The sequence below is a fragment of the Dermacentor silvarum genome, chromosome 4 (genome assembly GCF_013339745.2).
Source record: "Dermacentor silvarum isolate Dsil-2018 chromosome 4, BIME_Dsil_1.4, whole genome shotgun sequence".
NCBI lineage: Eukaryota > Metazoa > Arthropoda > Arachnida > Ixodida > Ixodidae > Dermacentor > Dermacentor silvarum.
In genome coordinates this window covers 16,026,227-16,051,920 of record NC_051157.2, presented here as the reverse complement: position 1 = coordinate 16,051,920, position 25,694 = coordinate 16,026,227, and the positions used below count along the sequence as shown (strand labels likewise).

At 50.3% G+C, this 25,694-nt stretch overlaps 1 protein-coding gene across 5 annotated transcripts in view; it reads left to right on the top strand.

Moving 5' to 3' along the window:
* The window catches only part of LOC119449521 (microtubule-associated protein Jupiter), an 87,222-nt gene that overhangs the window by 6,852 nt on the left and 54,676 nt on the right, over nucleotides 1-25,694 (top strand). Inside the window, exon 2 of one of the 5 annotated variants that reach the window (XM_049665281.1) lies at nucleotides 14,700-14,760. The exons of 2 other annotated variants lie outside the window; for them this stretch is intronic. In XM_049665281.1, the coding sequence (XP_049521238.1) occupies nucleotides 14,702-14,760 (59 nt within the window). In that variant the 5' untranslated portion in view covers nucleotides 14,700-14,701. Of the gene's footprint in view, nucleotides 1-14,413; nucleotides 14,761-25,694 lie in introns of those variants that run through there. 2 more of the 5 variants (XM_037712707.2, XM_037712708.2) reach the window with 2 other exon arrangements.

Here is a 25,694-nt window from a genome sequence, read left to right as displayed (position 1 = left end):
ACAAAACGAAACGTGTGACAGACCATCACGTTTAGTAAATACTAATCAAATAAAACGCACTTAATAAGAACTTGTGCCAATGTTACCAAGAACAACTGGCAGTAGGTTCCACTCTTTTACAACCCTGAGACAAAAGGAAAAGCGGAAGATTTTGCTTTGCTCCGTAACTCCGCAAAACGTTAAACTCTTCCATGTGTTTTCGTTCTAATATCCGGACATCAAACTTACGTAATATCCGACGCAAGCATCGAACGGTGACCCGTAGCGTTGTTGGAACATGCCAATGAAACGACCTCCTCGTTTAGGGCGGTCACTTTGTTTGCTTTCAAGCGATAGAATTGGCTATCTTGAGAAGTATTTTTTATCTAATTGGCCGACCAGTGACGGCGAGCACGCAGAAATGCAGAGGCTTTCAGTGTGGCCGGGTCAGTGCAGTGAAAGCAGATAAATGGATGAGGAGGCAGTGCCAGCGTCGGTGATTGGTGCGCTTCTCTTTGCTTGGCTTTCGTTGTTTTCAAGAAATTTGCAGCGGCGTGCAATGGGAGAGTAAAAGTGCCGCTAAAATGCAACCTCACCTAAGAAAAGTTGGCAGAACTATGTCGTGTACGTTGTGAAAGGGCTCGAAACGTGACAGGGCCACGCAACAATGTTGATTATGCGCAAATAAATCAATTTTTCGTGGAAGCTCCAAATAGTCAGTGCCAGATCCATCGGCGGGCTGCCATCTTCTATTCATTTCGGAACGGGAGAGTCTGCGGTTTTCCCTAAAAAGTTAAGTTTTTCTCGGCATAACAATGCATCTAAGTTGATTTATTGTTTTGCTTTAGTGTCTCTTTAACAATGTTGGACGTGTAGTGAAAAAATTCATTTAGCAGTGGTGAGAGCGTTAGCATACGATGTAGCAGCTATTTTATACGCTTACCAGCGCTCGGCGCTTCGCGGTTCTCCCCAGCGCGAAAGAGCCTTGTTTATTTTTGGATCATCTCTTTAGGTATCTAGAGTGTCACGCTGCGTTTAGAGTCGCTGTATACTGTTCTTAATAGTTAATGATTAATTACAAGTAAAAAGGCTAAAAAAAGCTAGAGGCTTAATTATTTCAAGAACTTTTGTTTTGATCACTGCCAGAGTGCTTCAACAGTTAGATTTAATCTAAGTGCACACCCGGCTGGAGAATCACCTCAAGCGTAACAGCCTTCTTCCGGGCTCGATGTTCGGCTGTCGCAAGGGAGTCTCTGCACAAGACGTCTTCGTCATGCTGAAAGACGAGGTCCTGGCCCTCCCCCGGGCAGTATAGACAGAAGCATTCTCGCCTTGACGTTCAAGATGCCTTCCACACTATATCTTACTCCACCGTACTAGAGGGCCTTGAGGGCGTCAGATGCGGAGAGAAAATTCAATTACATTCAGGACTTTCTGCGTGACCGCACCGCAACAATTGCGCTCGGAGCCTTACGGTCACTCACATATCAACTGCCGGGCCCGCGCATGCCTCTGGGTGCAATATTGTCTCCGCTCCTATTCAATATGGGAATGCGCAAGCTCGCCCTACAGTTACAGGAAGACGAAGACTTCGGTGTGGCAATTTACGCCGACGACATTACGCTATGGGCGACCAAAGGCTGATTTGGGAAAGACAAAACGCACTTCAGCAAGCCCTAGACACGGTCGAATCATACACAAAACACACCGCATGAAATCGCACTGAGCGAATCAGAATAAATACATATGACCGCCAAGAACCAAGCCGACAGAGCTCCGCCGTTACAACTACTTCTAGATGGAAACCCATCCAAAATTTCAGCACCTACGAGCGCGCGAAGGAGGAATGAAGGAAGGAAAATAAGAGGCGAAAGGCAGAGAGGTTAACCAGGTTAAGTGTCCGGTTGGCTACTCTGCACGGGGGGATGGGTAAGGGCAGAAAAGATTAGAAAACAAGAGAAGATTAAAAAGAACCAAAAACAAAAAAGAAAAAAAAAACACATCTGTCCGCACAATTCTATAGTTTTTCATGTAGTCCTGTTTGTTTCAAAAAGCGTAATAGCGCTTTTAAAGCAGTTCGTTCCGACGTCGGCTGGGACCAGGGACCAAGAATTCTGGCTTCCGTAAGGGGACGGCTGTCTATCTTGCCGAGCGTGGTTCTGAGGACTTTCCTTTGTGCACTAAAACGACGACAATCACACAGAAGATTGTGCTATCGTCTCTTTGCACCCGCAAGTTCACAATCTGGACTTGTGGCCATTCCCATCAGGTAGGAGTACGCGTTGGTGAATGCTACGCCAAGTCTTAGGCGACAAATGAGAGTTACCTCCGTCGTGGTAAGCCATGTGGAAGGCGGAACTTCAGATCAGGATCCAGGGAACAGAGGCTGCTGGTTTTTAAAGTCCGTTGAATTCCAGTGGGCTAACGTAAGCTCGCGAGCAAGCGCACGGAGCTTTCTTGCTGCGTCTGTTCTGGACATAGGGATAGCGACGCAATCGGTACTGGTATGTGAGGATCGAGCGGCTGCGTCCGCTTGCTCGTTTCCAAAGATACCACAGTGACTTGGCAGCCACTGAAAGAAAATGTCATGTCCTTTGTCAACTGCCTGATGGTAAATTTCGCGTGTGTCCGCGACAAGGCGTTCGTGGGGTCCACGGCGTAGTGCAGAGAGCAAACTCTGGAGGGCGGCCTTGGAATCGCAGAAGATAGACCATTTCTGGGGCGGTTCCTGTTCGATAAATTTCATTGCTGCACACAGAGCTGTAAGTTCGACAGCCGTCGTCGATGTCAAGTGCGATGTCCGGAATTTATTACTGTAGATTTTGCTGGGACAAATACTGCAGCTGCTGAACTGGAGTGCATGACCGACCCATCTGTGTAAACATGTAAGCGGTCACTGTGGACCTCATGTAGTAGCAATAATGCTGCCTTGCTTCAATGCTGCTGACGGCATTTGTGCCTTCTTATTCACGCCTGGAATGGTGAGGCATATTCGAGGTGAATGCAGAGACCACAGTGGTAACGAAGGCCATGCTGCAGGGACGTAATTCGATGGTAGCGATGCTCCGTGTATAGTCAGGAGACGGCTAAAACTCGTATGCGGCCTAGTTGTTGGCAGGCAAGCAAGATGGTGAAGAGGCGCTCCTTGCGACATGTCGAATGTGCACTCTTAGAGCGTCGACTGCAAAGTATGTTGATACAGGGTGGTCACGTGCTATGGCGATTGTGGCCGCTGTGGATGCACACTTAGGGAGGCCGAGGCACGTCCGTAGAACTTGGGCTTGCATACTCTGGAGTGTTCGAAGGTTCGTTTTACTGGTGCTTCCCAGCACGGGCAGGCTGTATCTTAGGAAGCCCATAAATAATGCATGGTACAGCTGTAGCATCGATTGCACAGACGCACCCCAAGACTTTCCGCCGACAAATTTGAATACATGTGCTATTGCAGTCAACCTCTTTTTCATATATGAAATATGTGGCGTCCAAGACAAATCACGATCGATGATGACTCCAAGGAAACGGTGTTTTGTTTCGTAAGCATTACTTGTCCATTTATGCGTATAACATATGGAGTCATTGTTTTGCGCGTAAATGCGACTAATCGGCACTTTTCGGAGGATAATTCTAGGCCTTTCATACGCAGATAGGACGACGTTTGTGTGACCGCCTTCTGCAGTCTCGCTCGTATCTGCGGACGAGTTACGCCGGCTGCCCAGATGCAGATGCATATGATGGATATATGAACCGTCCTTGGCAATGTATCCAACAAGGCCTAGCAGTGCTACGTTGAAGAGCGTGGGGCTTAACACTCCGCCTTGTGGCACACCTTTGGCTGGTGACATGGTGGGATGTCATTCCATCTTCTGTAAGTACGAAGAAGGATCTATCCTCCAAATAGCTGTGAATCCAGCGCAGTGCACGGCCACCAATGCCCACATCGATCAAAGCATCGAGGATTGCTTGGTGCGCTACATTATCATATGCGCCTTTCACATCAAGAAACATCGCCACAGTTAACGTTTCATGCTCTTTTGGTGTTTGAATAGATGTTACCAAATCAAGCACGTTATCGACCGATGACCGACCGCGCCGGAAGCCCGCCATTGCATTGGGGATATACTCATTGTGTTCCAAATACCATTCAAGACGCGTCAACACATCCTTTCCATTAGTTTCCCAACGCACTGGCAAGAGCGATGGGACGGTACGATGCCAAGTCTAATGGAGATTTAGAGCTCTTAAGTAAGGTATTAGGCGGCTGACTTTCCACTCACAAGGAATCAATCCTTCGCGCCAGGATTCGTTGTATCTCTCCAAGAGTACACTGCGGGCTTGTGGCCAAGGTTTCCAAGTGCCTTGTATGTGACACCGTCGGGCCAGGCGATGATGACTTCCTACAAGTCGCCAGCGCAGCTTCGAGCTCCTCCATAGAGAACAAGAGATCCATGCGAGAGTCCTTGGATTCCGCAACGTCACGTGCTAATGGTACAGGTCGTGATGGCAAGCCAGCGATTCTTGCGCAGAAATCCTCAGCAACGTCGATCTCACGTCGTCCTTGATGCAGGGCAAGAGACTTAAAAGGGTGGCGCTGTTGTGGAGGACGATTGTGGCCACGCAGAGTTCTCCATATGTGGGACAGAGGCTTTCGAGGATCCAAGGACTCGCAAAAGGATTTCCACTTCTGAGATTGTAGCGTATCGATGCGGCGCTGGATTTTCTTTTGGATCCGCCTCGCCTCCCTCAGATCATGAATACATTTCGTGCGCCTGTATCTTCTTTCCGCGCGTCGGCGAATCGCTCCGAAGCCTTTCCAATTCACCTTCATATTCATTATACTTTGGAGAAGGCCTAAAAGTGAACATAGCCTCGTGCAGTGCATTTCTAATCTGATTCTCCAGAGATGAGGGGTGGCCTTCTTGACATTCGTCTTCCATAAGCGATCTGAACTTCGTCCAGTCTGTTCTACACAGGGCAGTAGATAGAGACTTGGCACTCCCTTGATCTTCAAATAGGTAGGAACGTGATCACTTCCATGTGGTTTCTATTGTCTGTTGAACCACTTTATACTGCTTCGAAGACACTGAGAGACGAAAGTCAAGTCCAGACAGCTGCTGTCGGTTAGTCCCCGTAAATATGTCGGGCTGCCGTCATTGAGACAGCAAAGCTCTTGGTCCGAGGCAAATGCGACTAGTTTTCTTCCTTTGGAGTCCATCTTCAACACTCCCCCAGAGCGGGTGGTGTGCGTTAAAATCTCCACTAAGGATCCAAGGGCCAGGTGTCGCGGATAACAAAGCACCCAGTCGTTGCGTGTCAAAACGACTGGTTGGAGAAATATATGCAGCGACGAGAGTAAATGTAAGTTTCTTTGTTTTTACAGTTAAGCACACGTATTGGTCGTCGTCGTGAGGCACAACTGAATGTAGCACGTAAGTGAGTTCACACCGAACATAAACGACGACCTTGCTGAGGACATTACACGACGCTGATGAGAAAGATTCATAGCCCGATAGCAGGTTGTAGGTATATACAGCGTAGATGGATAGGGGTGAGTGAGCAAAGAAGGAGAGATAGAGTCAGCCCACACAAAGGTTCTTGAGTCGTCCATCTTCTGCGTTTACGCTGAAACGCGTTTGTTGACATTTGTGATATTAGGTGAACGCGCTTTCAACGACGGGCGTAGTGGAGGAATCTAAATTCTAATGAGAACTTGAGCAATCGACGTGTTGTCCTCGTGTGTGGCCAAGTAAATATGCCCTGGTAGCACTGAGTCTAGTGCATAATTAGATGAAAGCTGGCTAAAGTGGCTATGCACCCCATTAATTGTGCCCAGAGGAGGCTTCAGAGATGCGTCGTACTGCGGTGGTGCATCAAAACTGCACGCCTTGCTTGCGGTGTCGTTGACTCGCCACTGCCACGGGCGCAAGTGGGACGTCGGCCATCTTGGTTTGGGCAAGTAAGATGTGTGAGAAAGCCCGCTCGTGGGAAATCGCATATGCCCTACTGACGTAAGTTTGCTTGATAGACGAGAATAATAATATTTTCTGTTAGTTTCTGTTACGTCACTATGCCTTTCTGACGCTATAGGTTGAATTTATGTTTGGCCAATGACAAATGTGCACGCCCACTCCTGCTTAAGGCCTGGTACCGAGGCTAGCATCATCATCATCATCATCATCATCATCCTATATTTATGTCCACTGCAGGACGAAGGCCTCTCCCTGTGATCTCCAATTACCCCTGTCTTGCGCTAGCTGATTGCAGCTTGCGCCTGCAAATTTCCTAACTTCATCCCCCCACCTAGTTTTCCTGCCGTCCTCGACTGCGCTTGCCTTCTCTTGGTATCCATTCTGTAACTCTAATGGTCCACCGGTTATCCATCCTACGCATTACATGGCGCCTGCCCAGCACCATTTCTTCCGCTGAATGTCAACTAGAATATCGGTTATCCCCGTTTGTTCTCTGATCCACACCGCTCTCTTCCTGTCTCTTAACGTTAGGCCTAACATTTTTCTTTCCATCGCTCTTTGTGCGGTCCTTAACTTATTCTTGAGCTTCTTTGTTAACCTCCAAGTTTCTGCCCCATATGTTAGTACCGGTAGAATGCAATGATTGTACACTTTTCTTTTCAACGACAGTGGTAAGCTCCCATTCAGGAATTTGGTAATGCCTGCAGTGTGCAGTCCAACCCAATTTTATTCTTCTGTAAATTTATTTCTGAAGAGCAGAGTCCCGTGTGAGTAATAGACCTAGATAAACGTACTCCTTTACAGACTCTAGAAGCTGACTGGCGATCCTGAATTCTTGTTCTCTTGCTCGGCTATTTACCATTATCTTTGTCTTCTGCATGTTAACCTTCAACCCCACTCTTACACTTTCTCGGTTAAGGTCCTCAATCATTAGTTGTAATTCGTCCCCATTGTTGCTGAATAGGACAATGTCATCTGCAAGCCGAAGGTTGTTTAGATATTCGCCGTTAATCCTCACTCCTACGCCTGCCCAGTCTAAGAGTTTGCATACTTCTTCTAAGCATGCAGTGAATAGCATTGGAGAGATTGTGTCTCCTTGCCTGACCCCTTTCTTGATAGGTATCTTTCTACTTTTCTTGTGGAGAACCAAAGAAAGTAGAAAGATACATGACATTGTCCTATTCAGCAACAATAGAGACGAATTACAGCTAATCATTGAGGACCTTACCGAGAAAGTGTAAGAGTAGGGTTGAAAATGAAGAGATGAAGACCGAGGCTAGCAGTACAAAATAAATAAAGAATAAAATAAAGAAAGAATTCCTGTAGTAGGTTACGTTCAGATGTGCTAATAATGTTGAACAACCAGAGGTTTAATGTTCTTCTACCTTTTCTTCTTCTTCGTAGTCTTCTTGTTTTTGTTTTTGTTTTTTCTTGCTGCTCTCTTCTTTCGCATACATATTTTTCGGCATTTATCAAGATGGTAACACTTCCGTGGCTAAAGGTTCCTGAACCAAATTCCGCACTCTATTCTACAACATCAGCTGATTAAGATCACAACACCAGAGTCACAGAATCAATTCATAGCAACCTTCGATTGCTTTGTGTAGAAATGTTCAACATATTGCTACAAAATGACCAAAAGTGAATAATTAGGTGCTCGAAGAGACGGTTAATTTAATCTTCGAAGTTTAATTTTCAATAAGTTGTGAATGGCCAAAGAATAACATATAATAAGGTTACGTATGTCACGTACCGCACTAACGAAGTAACAGCAACCGTGTCATTAACTTAGCACAGCTCTGTTTACTTTCATTATTACATTTAACACGCATACAAAATACGTTACTATCAATCACTGCGACTTGTCCGTGGCCTCAAGCTTGTTGCGTGCAAAAACCCAAAACAGCTTCACTATGCTCATGCAGCCGAAGTTGAGCACCGCCCAGAGTAGGAAAGAATTGTAAATCTGGGTTGCCGCACAATAGCAGGTGCTTTTCTGCACACTGCAAAATTATTACTGCTCGCGGCACAAGTATGCGGAACACCGCGCCACTGCTGCATTGTCTCACCAACGCTAGCATAAATATTTATGCCCAGCGGTCACTAGAAGCCGCGCTAATTCCGCCCGCTACGCGTAGCATTTCGTCGTTCTCTTTTCCTAGACGACCGAGGATAAAAGGATGAAATAACGTATACTGCAATCCCCCCCCCCCTTCCACACACACACGCACATACACACACACATACGCACACCTCTCCTTCCCGTACAACCAAGAACAGGACCGGCACAAGCGTTGTTTCGGAAAATACGTGCAGAAAATGCGACGCTGACACAACGTCCGCATCCCAGCGGGCAAGTAATCTTTGCTATCTGAAGCAGCCCCGCAGCCAGGGACTCCCGAAATAGGCAAACCGCAGCTTCTGCTACTGCATGCTGTCCCTGCCGAGGTAGCGAAGACGCGGAAAGCTGTATAGGCTCGCAGGGAGACACGGGGACATAGCAGAATGGTTTCTTAAACCATTAATATCATGCAGTGTTGTGGAAGATGAGAAGTACAATGTGCTGAAGAGGTAACTGGTGCTTGGTATAGAAAACAGACGGTATAGTGATTCAGTCGTGTTCATCTCGTGCATATACGATTCAGGTCTTTACGTCATCGGTCCTTATTTCGTGCATCGACGACAGCAAAGGATAAGACATAACTGTGAGTTCTCGTTCTGTGCGGCGCTTACAAACTGTTCAGAACCTCATCCGTTCAAAGCTATGCACGGTAGCCTTCTCGAAAGCAGGAAAGTGGGCGCGCGTCCCTATAGGAAGGACGCGATAGCTGTCGATTGTGACGTGAAACATACAACTCATATCGACCAACGACGTCTTTGCCGTTGTACGTAACTTTGAATCTTTGTGACTTTGAATAAACGTACCTTTGAGCATCTCCTTTTACTAAATACCCTTCTGAGTATGTTCCCCCATGAACTGACCGTAGACGTCCTCCTAATCCTCATCGTCGAATATTTGCTATACTCTTTGACACGTGTCGCGCGCGCGCGCGCGCGTGTGTGTGTGTGTGTGTGTGTGTGTGTGTGTGTGTGTGTGTGTGTGTGTGTGTGTGTGTGTGTGTGTGTGTGTGTGTGTGTGTGTGTGTGTGTGTGTGTGTGGTGTGTGTGTGTGTGTGTGTGTGTCGCGGCTACTTCTTTGATTAGCCTTTCCTGTCAGAAAGTAGCGCAGTAACGAGGTGAGCACCTGTCAATTAGCTACCCTCCTTCACATCCTTTTTACTCTCTATCGACTGGGCAGTCTTAATGCTGAGAAGTCTTAATCATAATGTTTATTTATTTATTTATTTTTTATTTTATTTATTATTATTAAAATAATAATGTTCATCTTGCGTGCGAATTAAAGCTGTCGCACTTGCTGTTTCTGATCGGGAGATTCCGCCAGCCTTAAATGCCCGCACAGATGGCGGAGGTTGCTAGCTTCTGCAACACTGCACAGCTTTAGTAACACGAAGTGATGAGAAAGAAGAGAGAGTGAGAGAGGGGCGGATGACTGTCGGAAATGACATGCCTGAGCGAGAAAGACAGAGGCGCCATTGCGCGCCCTATGCGTAACGCCGGGCACGCAAACACGCCGGTCTCGCGCGCCTGCACAGTCAGCACTAAAAGGCGCCGGCGTGTGCGTCTTCGCGTGTCTCTTCGGAATCGCCGCCTTACGCCTCCACGCAGATGCCTCCACGCGCTCAAAAGAAACATCTCCCGGGGAGTCGCTGACTAGCGCGCCAGACACTCCGGAACGACCCAAACGAAGCAAAAATAGGAAAAGAAAACAGGAAGTTGCCACTAGCGTTGTTACCGTTCACTTCATTTCTTTACGTTTTGCGTTTTGTGACACGAACTGACAGCATTGCTGTAGCGCCATGTGTGGCGGAATTCCGAGTGGCCCCAGGGCGCGTCGAAAGAGCATGTAAAGCGCGCGACGGGTTTCAAACCATCTCTGGTGCCACTTCGTCCATCAAGTGGCGAACTGTTTGGCTTGTTTTTACCTGGGTTCCTTGCGGGCCCGTGCATAACTTTCCGTACCCAGCAGCGGCGGCGGCGGCGGCTTCTTTGTTGTCGTTGCGCCGGTGTTGCTTAATTTAGTCGATGCGAAGAACTTTAATGATTGCCGCAAATGCTGGCGTAGCTGGCCAAGACGGCCGGATTGCTATTCTAAGCTGAAGAGAGAGCACCAAATGCAATTATCGTGCAGCTCTCCGTTGGGGCTGTGTGGCCACTGTAGATTCATGTACGCTGTGATCAGGACCAGCGTCGCGCATTTTAAATACACGTAAAGCTTTGCCCCGAGCTGCGCATTGTCTCCTGTCGAACGTCAGCCGGGGAAATTAATTAGGCGACGTGCGCATTTGCGACTTGCGACAAGTTTTGACACCTTCAAGGAAGACTGTTTGTCTGCTTGGGAATTAGAGAAGCACATGTTTTGAATAATAGCTATGGACTGTACTGTAAGTGTTCATGTGCATAAGTTTCCCCAGGAAGTGCAAATATCTTGGCGTACTTCGCGCAAGGGCAATAAGTATACACAAGGAACAAGCAGTGCTGGTGACTGAGCAAGCTGTTGCCAGTACAGTTCTTATAATGGACTGTCTTGCTTCCACCAGTTAGCTTACTATGCACCTCGTTCTCAGGCCAACTGCATATGACTACTGACTACGTTCATATTGCGTCAATTGTACTTATGAGTAAATACATTCGCAGAGATCAGTGGTAGATGGAACAAACCGTAATGGTACATCATTAGAATGAGGGTTCAGGGAAACAATTCTTCTGAGAGGAGCTTTCGTAAACTTTCGAAAAAAAAAAAAAGACATGTGTGATTACATGTCATTATAAGCTAAATCTTCAAGAAAGAACCCGCCTTTCCTTTTCTGCCTTTATTTCTGCTTCCTTACGATGCCTCCGATTAGGATAAGAGTGACATGTCTGCTATTCTGGAAGCGTAATTTACCGATTCACACCGACGTAATGCTATTCTCTAGTGCCCTTCAACGGAACACGCTGGACAAGGCGGGTAGCGCTCAGACGCCACCAACTCGTACATTTTTTACCCGAATTTACTCGTGTAAATAGCTTCAGCAGCTGAATATGGCTATAATCTCATATTCCTCACGACCCCACCGTACACTGTGTGACCAAAGTTATATTGTCGAGACATGCAACGCGTCGTAAGATAATAATAAAGCTAGTTAGCAAAGCTTCCGCGTTAGTATCTGCCACTGTTGAGAAAGTTTCCGCCGATCCGTCGCTGCGAACGCCCAAAACCCGAACCGCAGAAAACGACGTGTCCTGTACGCGCGAAAACGTTTCCTAGTGAGCGTCAGCGCCTCAGACCGGAGTTCAAACACGCCGGGTCGTTATCGCACAGCGCCGCAATAGAGACATGGGATCAGCAGAAAAAAGAAAAAATGAATTAGCTGCGAATAAAAATAAATGTTCCGGAAGGGATACGAAACGTATGCCAAAATACGCACTCGAATTGGAAACACGTGCGCGGCGGCGTCCCTGGCGCATTTCAAAAGCGCTCTTCCAAGGCGTATTTCAGGGCGAGGTCAGCGACCCTCTCGCCGCGAAGCACGGCAGCTCTCGAAGGGAAGCAGCAAGCGGAGCAGCGGGCACGGCGCTGCTGCACTGTTTACCGTTCGCTTTGCAAAGGCCTGTATAGCCGATCGTGTCCGCGACAAGCTGGGTCTCATCCTCCCAACAAGTTGCAGCAGCAGCGCGCTTGCGCCGTTCTGAAGCAACGCTATACCGACGACGATGGCGGCAACTACAACAGCCAGCGCCCAGCCCAGATGGGCTGCGGAACCTGCAAGGGCGAGAAAGTCGCCGCAACGGCACGGGCTGAGTCCGAGGAAAAATTGCTCGCCTTCACACCTCAATAACCGCACACCGCAACCCGTCCCCCCCATATCCCAACCTTTGGCTGTAACCTTTGCACTCCGTGAACCCCCGTTTTCTTCTTTCTTTACACTCGGCACCAGCTCGAAGACGTCGTCCAACGAACCTTGTTTATTCACGAGCCACACGCACCTGTGCACACAAACACATACAAACAAGCACGCACGCACGCACACTACACGCACACACGTATACCGGTCTGTGCGTAACCCTTCACCGTGGGAGTCGTATATTATTTCACCTTTCTTTTGTTTTCTCTTTTTTCCTGGTTCACGCATTCCGCTTCGCGCCGTGCACCTCCCGTCCACTGGAGCGAAGAGAAATGAGCGAAGTGTCGAGGCAGTGCGAAAAAGAATTAAGATAACAGCAAAGGTAGAACTAGCGACATCTGGGCCAAACGCGGTGACCCTTCAGCCCGACCGCGCGACTGCGCGCGCACACACACGGTATTTCCCTCTCCCTTTTCTCTGGGGGCGCAAGCCCGCTACGATGTTGATATCCGGAAATAAAGAAGCGACAGTAAAATAGACAAGTATCGCCCTTGGAACCTCGTTGGAGGTGCGATATTTGGCGGAATCCTGTAAGGTATGCGTGGTCTGCGAGCGCACGTGTCTGTCTGTGACGATGTTCGCGTTCCCGGAAAAAAAAAAAAAAGGGGGGGGGGGGGGGGGGGGGGGGGCGTAGACACGACAACTAGTGCGCGCCACGCTAGCTGTCGGCGCGACTTCTGATGCAGCGCGCGGTCCGATTTATGCGTCAAGGTGTAAGGAAGTTCTTCAGGGCGGAGTGATATTTTCATAAGTTTCTGTTTTGTTTCTTCTTTCTCTCTCTTGCGATGAGTTCCGAGGTGGACGCCCGGTGGCGTCGCTCACAAATCACCTCGAGGAACCTGCGCTCTGGGTTTCCTTCTGCGTGTGCGTTTTCGGTTTGTCTGTCCGTGTGGCGGCCGTGATCGAGAGGGCGAGTTTTGTATGGGGCAGTCTTAAAGGGGCCACGGAACGACGGAGGTAACTTCCTGAATCAGTTGATAAAGCGTGGCAGCCCATATCACGCGGTTATTTGAACAGTGCTCAGCAATCTTCCAGTGCTCGCGAGAAACGCGTTTGTCGTTGGTCCGGAATGTCCACTCGTGTTTGTGTTTAGTGGACTCGAGTGGAGTGTACACGTAATTACGTATAGGAGGATCGGCGATACCTTCTGGTCATTTGTGGTTGCATATGGGCAATCCATATGCCATGTCGGCGTTCCGAAATTACACTCAAGTGGTGAGTAGACGCCCAAATCTCGAGACCCATTCAATCCATGGCTTGCAGCGAAATAGCGCTTTCTAATTGTTCGGCAGTACGACAACTAACAGCAGGCTTTGTTCCCTCGATGCTGCGACGCTGTACGAACAAAAAAAAATGAAAAAGAAAAAAAGAACGCTGAGTTGTATTTAGAAAGCATAAGTATACTTGAGACTCCGGCCAATTGTGATAGTCGAGATATTATTTTCGAAAGCAGGCAGTCAATGACGGAACGCTCTTACGAACAAAAAGAAAAAGATAAATGGGAAAGAACCCTGCTAATTTGGCAAGAGAGAACGGATGTTATATATAGCAATGGTTGTAAGTAATGCAAAGAAAAGGGGCCCATTAGGGGCTTGACAAGCACCTTGTCGAGACTATTGGCTCCATGCATCCTCAGCACTCCGTTCTTCAATCAATGTGCGTGTCAGCTAGAGGGCGGGTCAGTTCCTTAAATTAAGGCTGTATCAACCTTACTGAAAGCCTTCAACGTTGGTCAACATACGCGACAGGCCGTGAGAGCGACGATAGCGTCTGGACAAAAGCAAGGGCGAAACGCAGCGTAAGTAGTTCGGCAAGTGCTGCCGGCTCAAAAGAAGGCAAAAAGAAAACGCGTGATATATGAAACGCACAGCCCGGTGTTCCCTTTTCATCACCATTATCGTTAATATTCCCGAAGCCGCCATCAACGACGACTCTTCAGGGCAACGATGGAATAGGAGAGGGGAGCTCCACAAAAGAAGCAAAACGGTGTCAGCTAATCGAAGCGCGGTGGCGCCGGGTGGCGGCTGCTGTGGATATCGTCGCCCCATTCACAAAATCAGTCGATCGCAAGGAGGAGGAGGAGGGCGAAAAGGCTCCTCCCGCATTGTGCGTGTGTGAGTGTGCGTGAGGCGCAACACACGCGAACACCACGCAGGTCCGTGAGAGACTCTTTCCGCAAACAAACTACCAGCAAACAGCAGCACCGAGCGGGTAAGCCGGCAGACGACGCCACGCTGCAAAAAGGCCGCCGAACCGCTGCTGCTGCTGCCACGCGTGCCGTCGAACTTTGTGTTATCTTTGTTTCTTTCCTTCCGAGAGAGCGAGAGGAAAAGGAAGAGAGAGAGAGGATGCAGCCCTGGGAGGACCGCTCTCCGAGAGGGTGCGGAGCGGAGGAGGCGCGGCAGAAGGAAGGAGAGGGCGCGCTTGTTTCCCTCGCCCTTCATAAAAGGGCCCCGGAGCGGGCAAGAAGAGTCTCGAGGAAGCAGCTCGGCACGTTTATTCGACTCTCGGAAGGCAAAAGCGCCGTTACGTGCAACGCACACACACACATAGGACACCGGCGCCGACGTCGTCGCCCCTTTGGACATCACCTCGTTCGACGGGACAGAGCCTGTGCGGAGTGCGTTTCTGCTGCGGCATTGTTCCCTACAACCGCTCGACAGAAGCCGAAGAGCTTCCAGTGACGCCCAGGAAGAGCCTGAAACACACACCCTCCAGCGTACTTTCATCGCAGCAGCAGCAGCAGCAGTCATGGCCCCGGTGTACGATTTTCGCCACGTTGAATTGGATAAGATTGGCCGCGGAAAGAGGTGAGACCCGGTGCTTTGCCCCTTGATGCCGCCAATTATTGGCTTGAGCTGTGTGGTGGTGGCGGCGAGCGATTGTACGGTGTTGTGTTGCTGCTCGCGAGTTGAGATTGTTCGGGATCCGGGGAAAGGGATTTCGGGAAGCTGGATGCGTGGCAACAAGTTGCGACGTTTCAGTCTACCAAGAGAATAAGGAAAGAGGGTTGCGTTTTCTAAACAACTTGGTTTTGTTAGCGAAGAGCGGTGGACAGCGTGGGTCTTGAGCGCAGTGAGTTTCAATTGCGCAGGTGCACTCTTGGCTGGTGGCGAAGGAGAAAAAAAAAAAAAAGGGGGAAGACAGATGGATAATTCACATAGAAGAGCTCCCTTCACTTGTTCTCCGCGGTTGAGTTATAGTAAGGGCAGCGTTTTAACGGCGATCATGCACTTGTACGCCTAACTAGACCCACCGATCGCGCGGAAGAAGATACTTGTGCCTCGGCTGCAACGACGAGAAAGACATACCACATTTAAATGCAGCACTAGTTCGTTTTTGAGATTGCCAACATACTGATTACGAGAAAAGATGAGAAAGTACGATTGCGACATCGGGGCTTTGCCTTGACCGGCTTCGAGTGCAAGATAAAGAATAGGAAGCCGAGCGCAAAATCGAGGTGATTGAATGCGCTGCTAATGCTGGCTGAGGCGGCTTTGGCTAACTTTTTACTATTGAAAGCCCTTGGAGTGAACTGCAACTACAGTGGCACTTGCGTTAGTCTCACTGTGCTGTCAGCGCACATAAACCCGCGTTTCATATATCTTGACTTCGGAATGACAGAACTGCAAGCATATTTCCCGTATCAGCAAGAAAAAAAGAATAGCGTTACCTTACCTCGTTATATATATGGGTGCCAAATATTTTAGATTGATAATATGGTAAGCTTTCTTCATCGTTACTTTTTTTTTCACTACTTCGGCTTCTACCATGCCACAGACTTTGCGGCATCTCAGTGATATATCTACGTAGCAGCATTTGTTGTGGTATCAAATTACTCCTGCTCTCTACATGTGGATTAGAGTCTTTCAGATAAATGTGACCTAAACTAATTGCGCGACGTAGCTCGCACTTTTCTTTTTACGCTATACCCCGTACAATGCGTGACTGAGACGAGCATTTTTGTTTGACATCCGTCAGTGGGTGGGATGTTCTGAACGATGCCCGCCAATGTGACGTGTCACACGTTTCCAACAACGCGCGGTTGATTATGGAGTGCGTCACGAAGCAAAAGAGAACCCCATAAGCTTTGCAGCTTTTCCAGCCAAGCTCACTGTCTTCTTGGCAAAACGTCAGCGCGTTCCTTTCCGCTTTGCTTCCCGCCCGACTTGCAACACACTGCGTCGCGAAGCCACACGTCCAATGTAGAGGCGCACAGCGCCAGTCCCAATTAGCGCGCATTGCAGGCTAATTGAGGGCGTCGCCACGCCGACGACATAACGCAAACTACTACTCTTTACTTGTTTTCCTTTCTGATGGAGACAAACAATCGTGTTTAACGCAGTCTCCGGACGCTCTTGGCTCGGAGTCGCTTTCATATCACTTCCCGTTCAACGTGGCATACGACGACGACTTTGGAATCGTCCTCGGGAAAACGTGGGCGAGACGTGGCAAGCGGGAGCCGTAGATGGTTGTCTCCGAACTGCAGCTTTCTGCTACGTCTACCGCTCGCTAACTTCCAAACCGCGCTGTTTCTTATTTAGCTCCTTCACTAACACACTGTTCCTAAACCCGTTTCCTTACCCTCTCCCTTTTCTTCTCGGCCAGAAAGTAACTTCCGCGTGTAGAAGGAAATCGAAGAAGAAACGTCGGGCCCTTTGCATCTCAGATTATCGAAGCTCGACGTTTAATCCCGTATACGTGCTGAGGCTTTAAAGAGGCTTTCCAGATATGAGTAAAAAATTCGGTGTCGTCGGCATCTGGCGCTACAACGTGTTTACCGCAAGAACACGAAACCGCATCGTGGCACGGGGAGCGTGAGAACGCCACGCGTGTACTGCCGGCACCGAGTGCGGCGCGGACTCTCCGCGCATCCGGTAGTGCCGTTATACACGGATTCCCCACGGGGCCGCCGCGGCGCAATCAACCTTGCAGCAGCGGCGACGCTATGTGGGAAAGCCGACCGAAGCGTGTGCATGCGCGCGGCAAGAACGCCGCTGCAGCAGCGCCGGCAGGTCAGAGTACGCTTCGCGGCGCGCACTCGCCGCGTTGTGCGAGGGGTCAGGGCATAATTCCTGCCTCCCCAAGAAAAGAAGACGCCTCGCTAGGCTGATGATCGCGCGTGACGAAATGCAGCCTAAACATCATCGTCGCCGCTGCCAAAGGCGCAGCTCTCTCCCTCACCTTCTCTTCCTCTCCCCCTACGAAGTACCCCATTACATTATACAGCAGAGAGGCCTGCTCGTGAGAATGGCGCGGAGCTCCGCGCCTGATAACAACAATACGCGAGAGGTGGTCGGACGACTCCGTACGTAGTGCATACATAACGTTGCGGAATGCCGCCCTCCCCTTCCAGCCGTGTAACGTTACTCTCGTGTACGGGATTACGTGTTCCGTTTCGTTTGTTGCGCGGTGATCACGGCGCGTCAGGCTTCGATTGATAGGGGGGGACCCGAGAGCCGCCGTAAGCGCGCGTTCCTTTGATATCGGCGGGGTGTGCGTTGCACGGCCGCCCAAGCCGCAACCAGCTAACGCATTCCAAGAAGCGCCAGGCACGCAGGCAGGCGTCCGGAGGTGAGCGGTGTCGGCGAACCCCAGCGAGCGAGTGAGGAACGCTGCGCGCCGGCAGCCAGCTACAACAACAAGCAACCTGCTGCTGCTTCGCGCCAGTTGCTGCCGCGAGACGCAGCCGGCCGCTGCAGGAGCTGATGTACGCCTTCTGTTGCTCGCCCTTCACCCCTCGCGGCTGACTGGCGGCCGGCCGTGAGCTCACGAGTGGAACGGAGGTAGCCTGACGTTCCTGCTGCGTGCTGCATATGGGGGTTCGACTAAGGAGCAGCGGAAGAAAATGTGGTCTCGACTCGAGCGATAGGAGAAGACCGCTGCTGCGCGTGAACCGGGAGGCAACACAGTCATTTAGCGGCCGATTCCCGCTGCTCGCCTGCAGAAAGTAGCCAGCGAGTGTAACCTCGTCTTGTCGCTTATATCTTCCTCTTGCCACGGCACGAAGAGAGAGCAGGCGTTCGCGCCTTACACTCTCTCCTACCACCCTTTATTTTCTGCACTCCTCCATGGAGGAAGCATGAAGCGGTGACGGTGGGGAAGCGCTGCAGCAAAGCGACCTGGCACGGCAGTTCTTTTCCTCCCTTCCCCTCGGCGTAGAGGTCAGCTGTGCACGGAAGACCGCGGCGCAGAGAAAATAAAGAAGAGGCACGAGCGCCCCGAAAGAAAACTCGCGGTGATGATCACGAGCGACGCTGGTCGTCTGCCGGCGGCGGCCTGGGGTTACGCGAGAAAAAGAGTGAACCTGTTCTACCACTCTTGCCGAGTAGCGCGCGCGGCCACGCACGCCGAGGATGCCGCTGCTGCTTCTTGCAACGGAAGAACGCGCAACCGCGAACTCGAGCGAGCGCCGTCGCGCACGCTTTAAAGAAAAAAAAAAAAAAAGGTGGCGAGAAGCGCGAGGAAGTCGCTTCTGTTGCGTGCCAACAAGAACAGGGCGTGCTCTGCCTCCCTCCGTGGGGTTCCTCGCTTCCCGGTCCTCTCGTTTCCAGATGTCCCGAGGGATGCGATCGATAGAGTGGTCTTGGCATTACCGCCAGAACGTCCCAGAAAGTGGGGGACAAACGTGCTGCACCTGTAACCGAAGGAAAGGTGGACTTAGTATTCCTGAGGCGAGGCCATTCGAACAGCGTTAAATCTAATAGCCTGGCGTTGTAGAATTGAGAATTCGTTAGCACGCATGCTCGGCCCTAACTTTGCACAAAAGTGGAAGACGGGAGAGAGAACGCAAAAAAAAAGGGGGGGGGGGGGGGGAGATAGCTTCCCGGCAGGCTCTACTAGTTAATGTTATGAGGCGCGTGGATGCTGTGACAGGATCGGCCCGCGTTACAAACCATGGTAAGATCCTTGCACACACACACACATAATGCACTGGTGTCAGACCGAGCTAGCTTTGATTATACACTGTCTCCAGAATCAGCCCAGTTTACTCGGCCGTTCACGCAAAGTGATTGGAAAAGTCAAAGAAAGCTCCGCTTTAATATTGAAGCATGGTGGACCATGTTGAGGATGCGGTGAGTGTCAAGTCAAGGAAGCTTGACCGAAGAATGTAGCGCCTGTTCAAAAAGGTGCGGGGCTACCGTGTTCGAAGGGAACGCAAAACCGTGCCACAGTGATGTTATTGTGTTTGGTGTTTATGGCAGTGGGCCGGGGGGGACTCTATAGATGGTGTAGAAACTTTCTGCAGCATAGAAGCGGGCAAGTGCCAGGTATGCAACAGCCCCGCTATAACGATTGGCCCGCTGGTTTCGCTGTGGGTTGTATCACTTTAGGAACAGACGACCTCGTTCTTATACAATGTGTTATACCATCGCCATGCACGTATCGGTTCTGCAAATTTTTCATAACACAGTAAAGCTGGAGGCGCTCTCACTGTATAGAGGCCGAACAAACGAGGAAGGGTGTAAACTTGTAATGGAAACTGTACATGTCCCATGTGTATGACAGGACGGCATGCGAGCCGACACTTGTCCATCGATTCTTCGCATGGATTTCTTTAACGAAGTAAGGCAGGCATTCAACTTGCGACGAGCAAGGGACTATGTAGTGAAATGGATTTAGGCTGCACCTAAGGACGCGATTGTCAATATCTTTCCGCACCATACTATCAGCATCCTGCGCCGTTTAGTGTTCGGCGAAACCAAGATGGTTGCCGCTGAAGGAATCACGACTCCCACATGATTCTCATCATAGATGGACGCGTGTACCGAGGCTCCGAATCAGTCAAGGTCAACAGTTTCCTGGATTTCGGACGCACCTTCGAAGCACATTACCGCCTGGGGCGCTATTCTCGAAACTGTCAAACTCCGCAATATTGTCGAAATCGCCATCTTGTCTGCTCCGATTGGCTCACGAGGCTGCTACGGCTTCTCTAATTGGCTCAAAACGTCCACACGGCTGACTTCGGCAATATGGCGGAATTTGACAGTGCGCAGAACACGTTTCTTCCACCGCGGTTCGGAACACCGTCTGGGCACCATCATTTCCGATGGCCGAGTACTGGCTCTTCGGCCACGGAGAGCCTCAACTCTCATGTGCGCCGATGTTTAAACGACCCTGTCAAGCCAGGTGACAAACGGGCTCACGAACCACATGACATGACGGCACGTCTGGACGCTGCCCATTGCAGCTGAGAGAGCGTCTCGCAAGAGCTTTATGGGCACGCAGCCCGCATGGCAGGCGTGTACCGACGAAAGGCTCCTCGATTCGTGCGCATGTGCTCGCGTTGTTCCCCGGCCGCGTCGGAGGCTTTTCACCTCGCTGTGAGAAGAAAAGGGGCAGAAGAAGAAGGAGCCAGGCTCCTTCGCTGAGCGATGCGCCGGAAACCATCTGCTCCGCTGCCGACCCCCGAACGGCGCCGCCATTGTGAGGGCCGAGCCCGAATGGGAGCTCGCCTGAATGCGGATCGCGGGCGCACGACGCCCGTGCAGGAGCGCCGGCGGCAAACAAAAACGTACGGTTCCGGGAGACGGAAACATTTGCGCCAGCGATGCCCGTGAGTGAGAGGGGGGGCAGTGAAGGCCCCGCGGTGAAAGAGGAAGCCAGGTGCTGCGAGGCGACGCCCCGGTGCTTCGACGGCCGCCGCCGGGAACAAACGCCGCTGTCGATGTCGCACGTCGTGCGGCGGCCTCGCCGACCACGACGCGCCAACGAGCGCCGCAAGGCGTGGTGCCGTCGCGCCGGAGAGCGCTGCAGCTCGCTAATGGCGTCGCAAGACGCTGCTGTAGGTCTCGGTGCGCTGGCCGCTCGACGCATCTAGAGCTCACATCGAAACGAAGAGCTTCTTGTTGGGCTTGAGTTGGTGCACTTGAGCGAAATCCACGCCTCTAACGCCGCAAATGACCAAAATAATCATCATCATACATACGGGTAGAGCGCTTAACCTATCAGTCATTTATTTATTTATTTATTTATTTATTTATTTATTTATTATTTATTTATTTATTTATTTATTTATTTATTTATTTGTAATGTATGGGCCATTACAAACAAGGAAAGCGCCAAGTCCATGAGAATCGCTTGCTGGTCCTCGTCTGCTCGCTCATCTTATGTCCCTTCCCGCCAGCTTGCCGTATAATCGCCAGGCCTTGTTTCAAATTCGTATACAATTTCTACTGGCTTGCTACGTCATGAAGTAAATACAAGTTGAAACACTGAAGCTGCGAACGAGCGCGCTAATATTCCCGTGGGCGAGCGCTACACCCCTTAATCTGCGCGTCGTGGTATAGTCGTAGCGGGTCAATGATCTCCAAATGACATTTCCTCGACGTTTGATTTCGTTTTTATGTACTCTGACGCCACACTTCAGGTTCAGCCGAGAGAATCGGTTTGTCGTAGTGGCATATTGGCTGCAAATATATGAACACTCTGTGTATATGCAGGCGTCTCCTGAGTCAGGTTGGTCATTGGAAATATGTGCTTCCGCCAGTTCGTCGTATTGCGCGCAGCTATAATCTCTCTGCAGCATACTATACTGTTTATTAGCAGCAAGGTTCAATGTTGGGCGTATATTCACCACAGCAGCGCTGAGATCGTTTTTCAGCGTCTATTCACTTCACGGCCCGAAAAGGGTCTCATTATACAAGAGGCCTGTCTGTCGTACGGTTGTTAAGTTGCTCTGCAACTTCTCTGCACTCGGTTATGTCACGACAGATCACCTGGCGGTGTCGCCCACTTAATCGCTTCTCCATTTTCATATCATTCAACACTACTTTCGTTGCTGTGTTCGAATAGAACAAATCGCAGAAATGTCGCAAAATCGGACATTGTCGTATTTCATCGTATCTCGTCGCTCTTTCTATCGTCCTTTGTTGTGTCTTGTCGTACTCTCTGTGGTATTTTGTCTCTTTCTCTTCTGGTGTATTATGTTCTATGTATCGGGTAACGAGATGCGGTAGCGTTGTTCCTACACGTCGAAAGGGGTGAACACTCTCCAGTTCTTTCGCGAGGACGTGCAATCTATAACGCACGCGTCCTTATACACGGCAATTCTCGAATGCGGAACGGACATTGCCTACTTACTCGTCTTAGCCTGCTGGCACGTCCAGTATGAAGCGCCTTGGCAAGAGCTCACGCGCTACTCGTCGCTCGCACGTCTGTAAGTGGTGCGTGAAGGGGCGACCTTAAAAAACGACAGGCCCAACGGGACAAAGCAAAAAAAAAAGGGGAAAAATAACAGAAAAGCACGCCGTAAAGCGAACAAGAGAGACAGTAGATGCCCGCGAGGAGCACGAGGAAAGCGAGGGAGGAGGGACCTGCTGGCGCACGCCGGGGCGTGTGACCTTTGGCGAGCCACGCACATATGACCCCGAGCACGACCGCAAACGCGCGAGCAGGGAGATGATAGTCGTGGCGTGTGTGGCTGCTCGCCTCGTGGAGAAACTAGACGAGTTGTCGCAATGAAAAAAGCGTGCAGCGCTGTTGCGAGGCTAACGGAGGGAGTGCGAGCGTTCCAGAGCATCATATCTTGCAGTGATATAGCTATCAGCCATCTACTGTCGCTGTAAAACCATTGGCTTTTCGCTCGCTTGGATGTGTCCGGATTCGTCGGCGCGTGTCGTGAATAATTTGATACATATAGATTCGCACCTGTATATAAATAGTACACTTTTAGAAGCACCTATGATGGCTAACACGCTTATATATCACTTCGAAGAAAGCTCGAAGGCTGGACAAAGGCCTATAGGGACACACAACACAAGCGCAGTTAAGCTTGCTGTCGTTATCGCGCTGTTTGTTCGCCTCCTGATAAGTCACCAACTATAGCCGACACGTGTACGTCGGAGCAGTGTACCTTTATGTATGTGCGCGTCAGAGGCAGTCACCCACAGCTACTCCAGCTTATGCCTAACGTTCCTGTGCTGCACGTGTCAATTATTCAAGGCATGTCATCTACGCCGAAAGCGCTGTATAACCGCTAAGCCTCGATAACGGCAAGAAATCCTTCTGGGCTAAATGAGTCCCTGTGACACACACTGCGATTAGGCAGAGTTATTATGTTTTGTGCCTTCGGAGTATATCACTATCCCTCCAAAGTTTGGCAGCCTGTTGTTTCGGTTATTTCGCCAACTCATACTCGTGTCAGTAGCTTCTTATTATGAGCATTGCCAGCGCGCGTCAACTGATACTATATGAGCTCGCTCTGCGCGTCTGTCCGAACTCGCTACTAAATGTAGCGCGTGCTATACTTGCCACTACCCTCTCGGCTGCACGAATAGTGGCCGCTTCAGCACGGCTCGCAGCGTCCTCAACAATGCACGCTTTTAGTGCGAGACGGCGCCTATATAGCGACGTAGAGTCGTTTCCCAGGTTTGCCTTGACGCCATACCACTTGTCTTCACTTCGCCGTGCTTTGATGTGTTTGCATCTTTGTTGCCTCACGAGGCGGTGGGCGTTCAACACCACGCTCTGTCCTTCGTGTCATTTCAGTCGACTTAGCGCGTGCATGCACGCGAAGCAGTGTCCTCGCATGCTTGTGTCAACGAAAGTGCCGCAGAACGACTTTGACTTTCGCCCACTCTGGTAACCGCGCGCGCACATAGACTTTCCGTTGTTCCGAATGCGTGCGCAGCTTTTGCGCGCGGTGCGCGAAGCGTGAATTAATTAACGCGCCATATATACGCGCACTTTTCGACGAGGCGTATTCCAAGGCGTCGTGTTTCACGGCTTATTGCGCATGCTCTAAGCACGTCTGAATACCGAGAAGAGATGAACACCGTAGTACCAGGAACCTTTTTCCGCATATGGGCGCTTGCGAAGTTCACTTAAGGACAGCTGTGACTACCCAGTAGTCACTAACGGCAGCTTGGAAGGCTCGTATACTCTCATGTTCGGGGTTACAGTTCATTACACAATTTGTCGACGGCACAGTGCGTCCGACAATAGGGACTTTGACTAAATATACATGAACGCATGCTAACGAATAGTTTGCCGGTGCGGTCTTGCGACGCACGCCGATTCAATAGCTGCAAAATTAACGGAAATTCGTTGTCTCACTCAAACGGGGGCGTCTTACTCGGCTGTCAGCTCAGTGCTTAACAAATTCAACGGCTCGCTCATCCTGTAGGAGGCTGTAGTACGCAACCCAGAAAATATTCCATCTCGCTGTGGGGTGATCATGTAGCTTCGCTTGGTTCTTTCGTCGATGCGCTGACGGGAAGACACGTCCGGGTCGCTGTCTGAAAAATAGGTCATAACCGCTGCTTGATGCAAATATGACAGGCGTCAGTTTTCATTACTGCCGCGTATCCTTTAGGCAGTGCCACGGGAACATATATTCGGTCGCGTGCGGCCTCTTCATCGGACCCTGAAATGGATTATTGTATTTTTACCGCTTCAGACATCGAGTTGGTGCCTGCTTACGTTATCTCGTGCGTATAATTATATCTACCGTACGTGGCGACTTCAATACTAACTATATACACACGCTCTGACATTTGATGGAGCCCAACAGTGCAAGGAAAGACAGGACCGCAATATAATATCGGCGGCACAACACCGGAACTCGCCCTGTCAATTCCATCTTGCGTCATCGTCCTTCTTCGCTCTGTTTTGACTGTGCGGTTCTACAAACCTGCCAAACTTGCCGTTCTAGTCAGCCTTAAACTTATAGTTCGTCACGATTTAGGCTTCGGCCGCTCGCTACTTCTGCTAATACTCTGTTGTCGCTGGAGCTCGCGCCTGTCATTCAAGGTCATTACGAAAGCGTGCCTCTCATGTTCGCCTGATGACTAGTTCGTAACGCAATCACAGCGGAAGCGAACCAGAGCAGCCCATATCACTACGAGAGCCTAGCCGTTAACGAAGCGCGTGTTTTTAACTATATATAGCAATCATATAAAGGCCGCACTTTTGTAACGCTTCATACACGCAACCAAAGCTTCTCGCTCTGATGAGCCTGGAGCACGCTTCCGGTGTGTGCGTATACATATAAGCACACACAGGCGCTCACGCACGCATGAGTGGAGCGTTGTTGTTGAGTGTCGTCGTAAACACGGTCGCCTGTTTCGTGTCCGCTTGATGCTCACGTGTAAGCGCCCAGCCTTCTTTACGACCTCCAGACGACAAGGATGAACGGTTCGCTAATATAGGCTCCACACGCCCTCACTATATAGTGCTAACGCTGACGTCTGCGCCATAATCCACGGCGCTGTTCGCCTGTTAAGACAGTCTGTAATTGTTCTAAATGTATATCCGCAAATACAACCAACTCTCACTCACTTGTCTATGTTTTTTTTTTTTTTCCGGAGGGGAGGGGGGGTTGGGGGGGGGGGGGGGGGGGGTTGTCGCGCGTCGTTTTATGCCAGGTATCCCTGTACAGAAATTTCGGCGCGGTAGAGGCCGTCCAACATAACCCCCCCCCCCCACCCCTCCGCTTGACTACGCCCCTGTTTTACGGGAGTACCGCTCAAAGTGCACTTTTACAGGCTAAACCAGTACAAAAGGAAGTGGCGAAAGGAAATAGCACGATTTCCCACAACGCTATTTTAACTTCGCGTAGTCCTCGACGCCATGGACGGGGTGGGGTGTCCGTCGCTCCAGTTAAGCGGTGTCCTGGGCGTTGCCACGAGGAAATAAAGTCATGTGACATCCCCAATATAGTCATCTGTCGAACTTGAATATACGGCCCCTGGTATACTATATACTCGAACTCGCGCACGCCCTGACTCATCGCCACTCACTC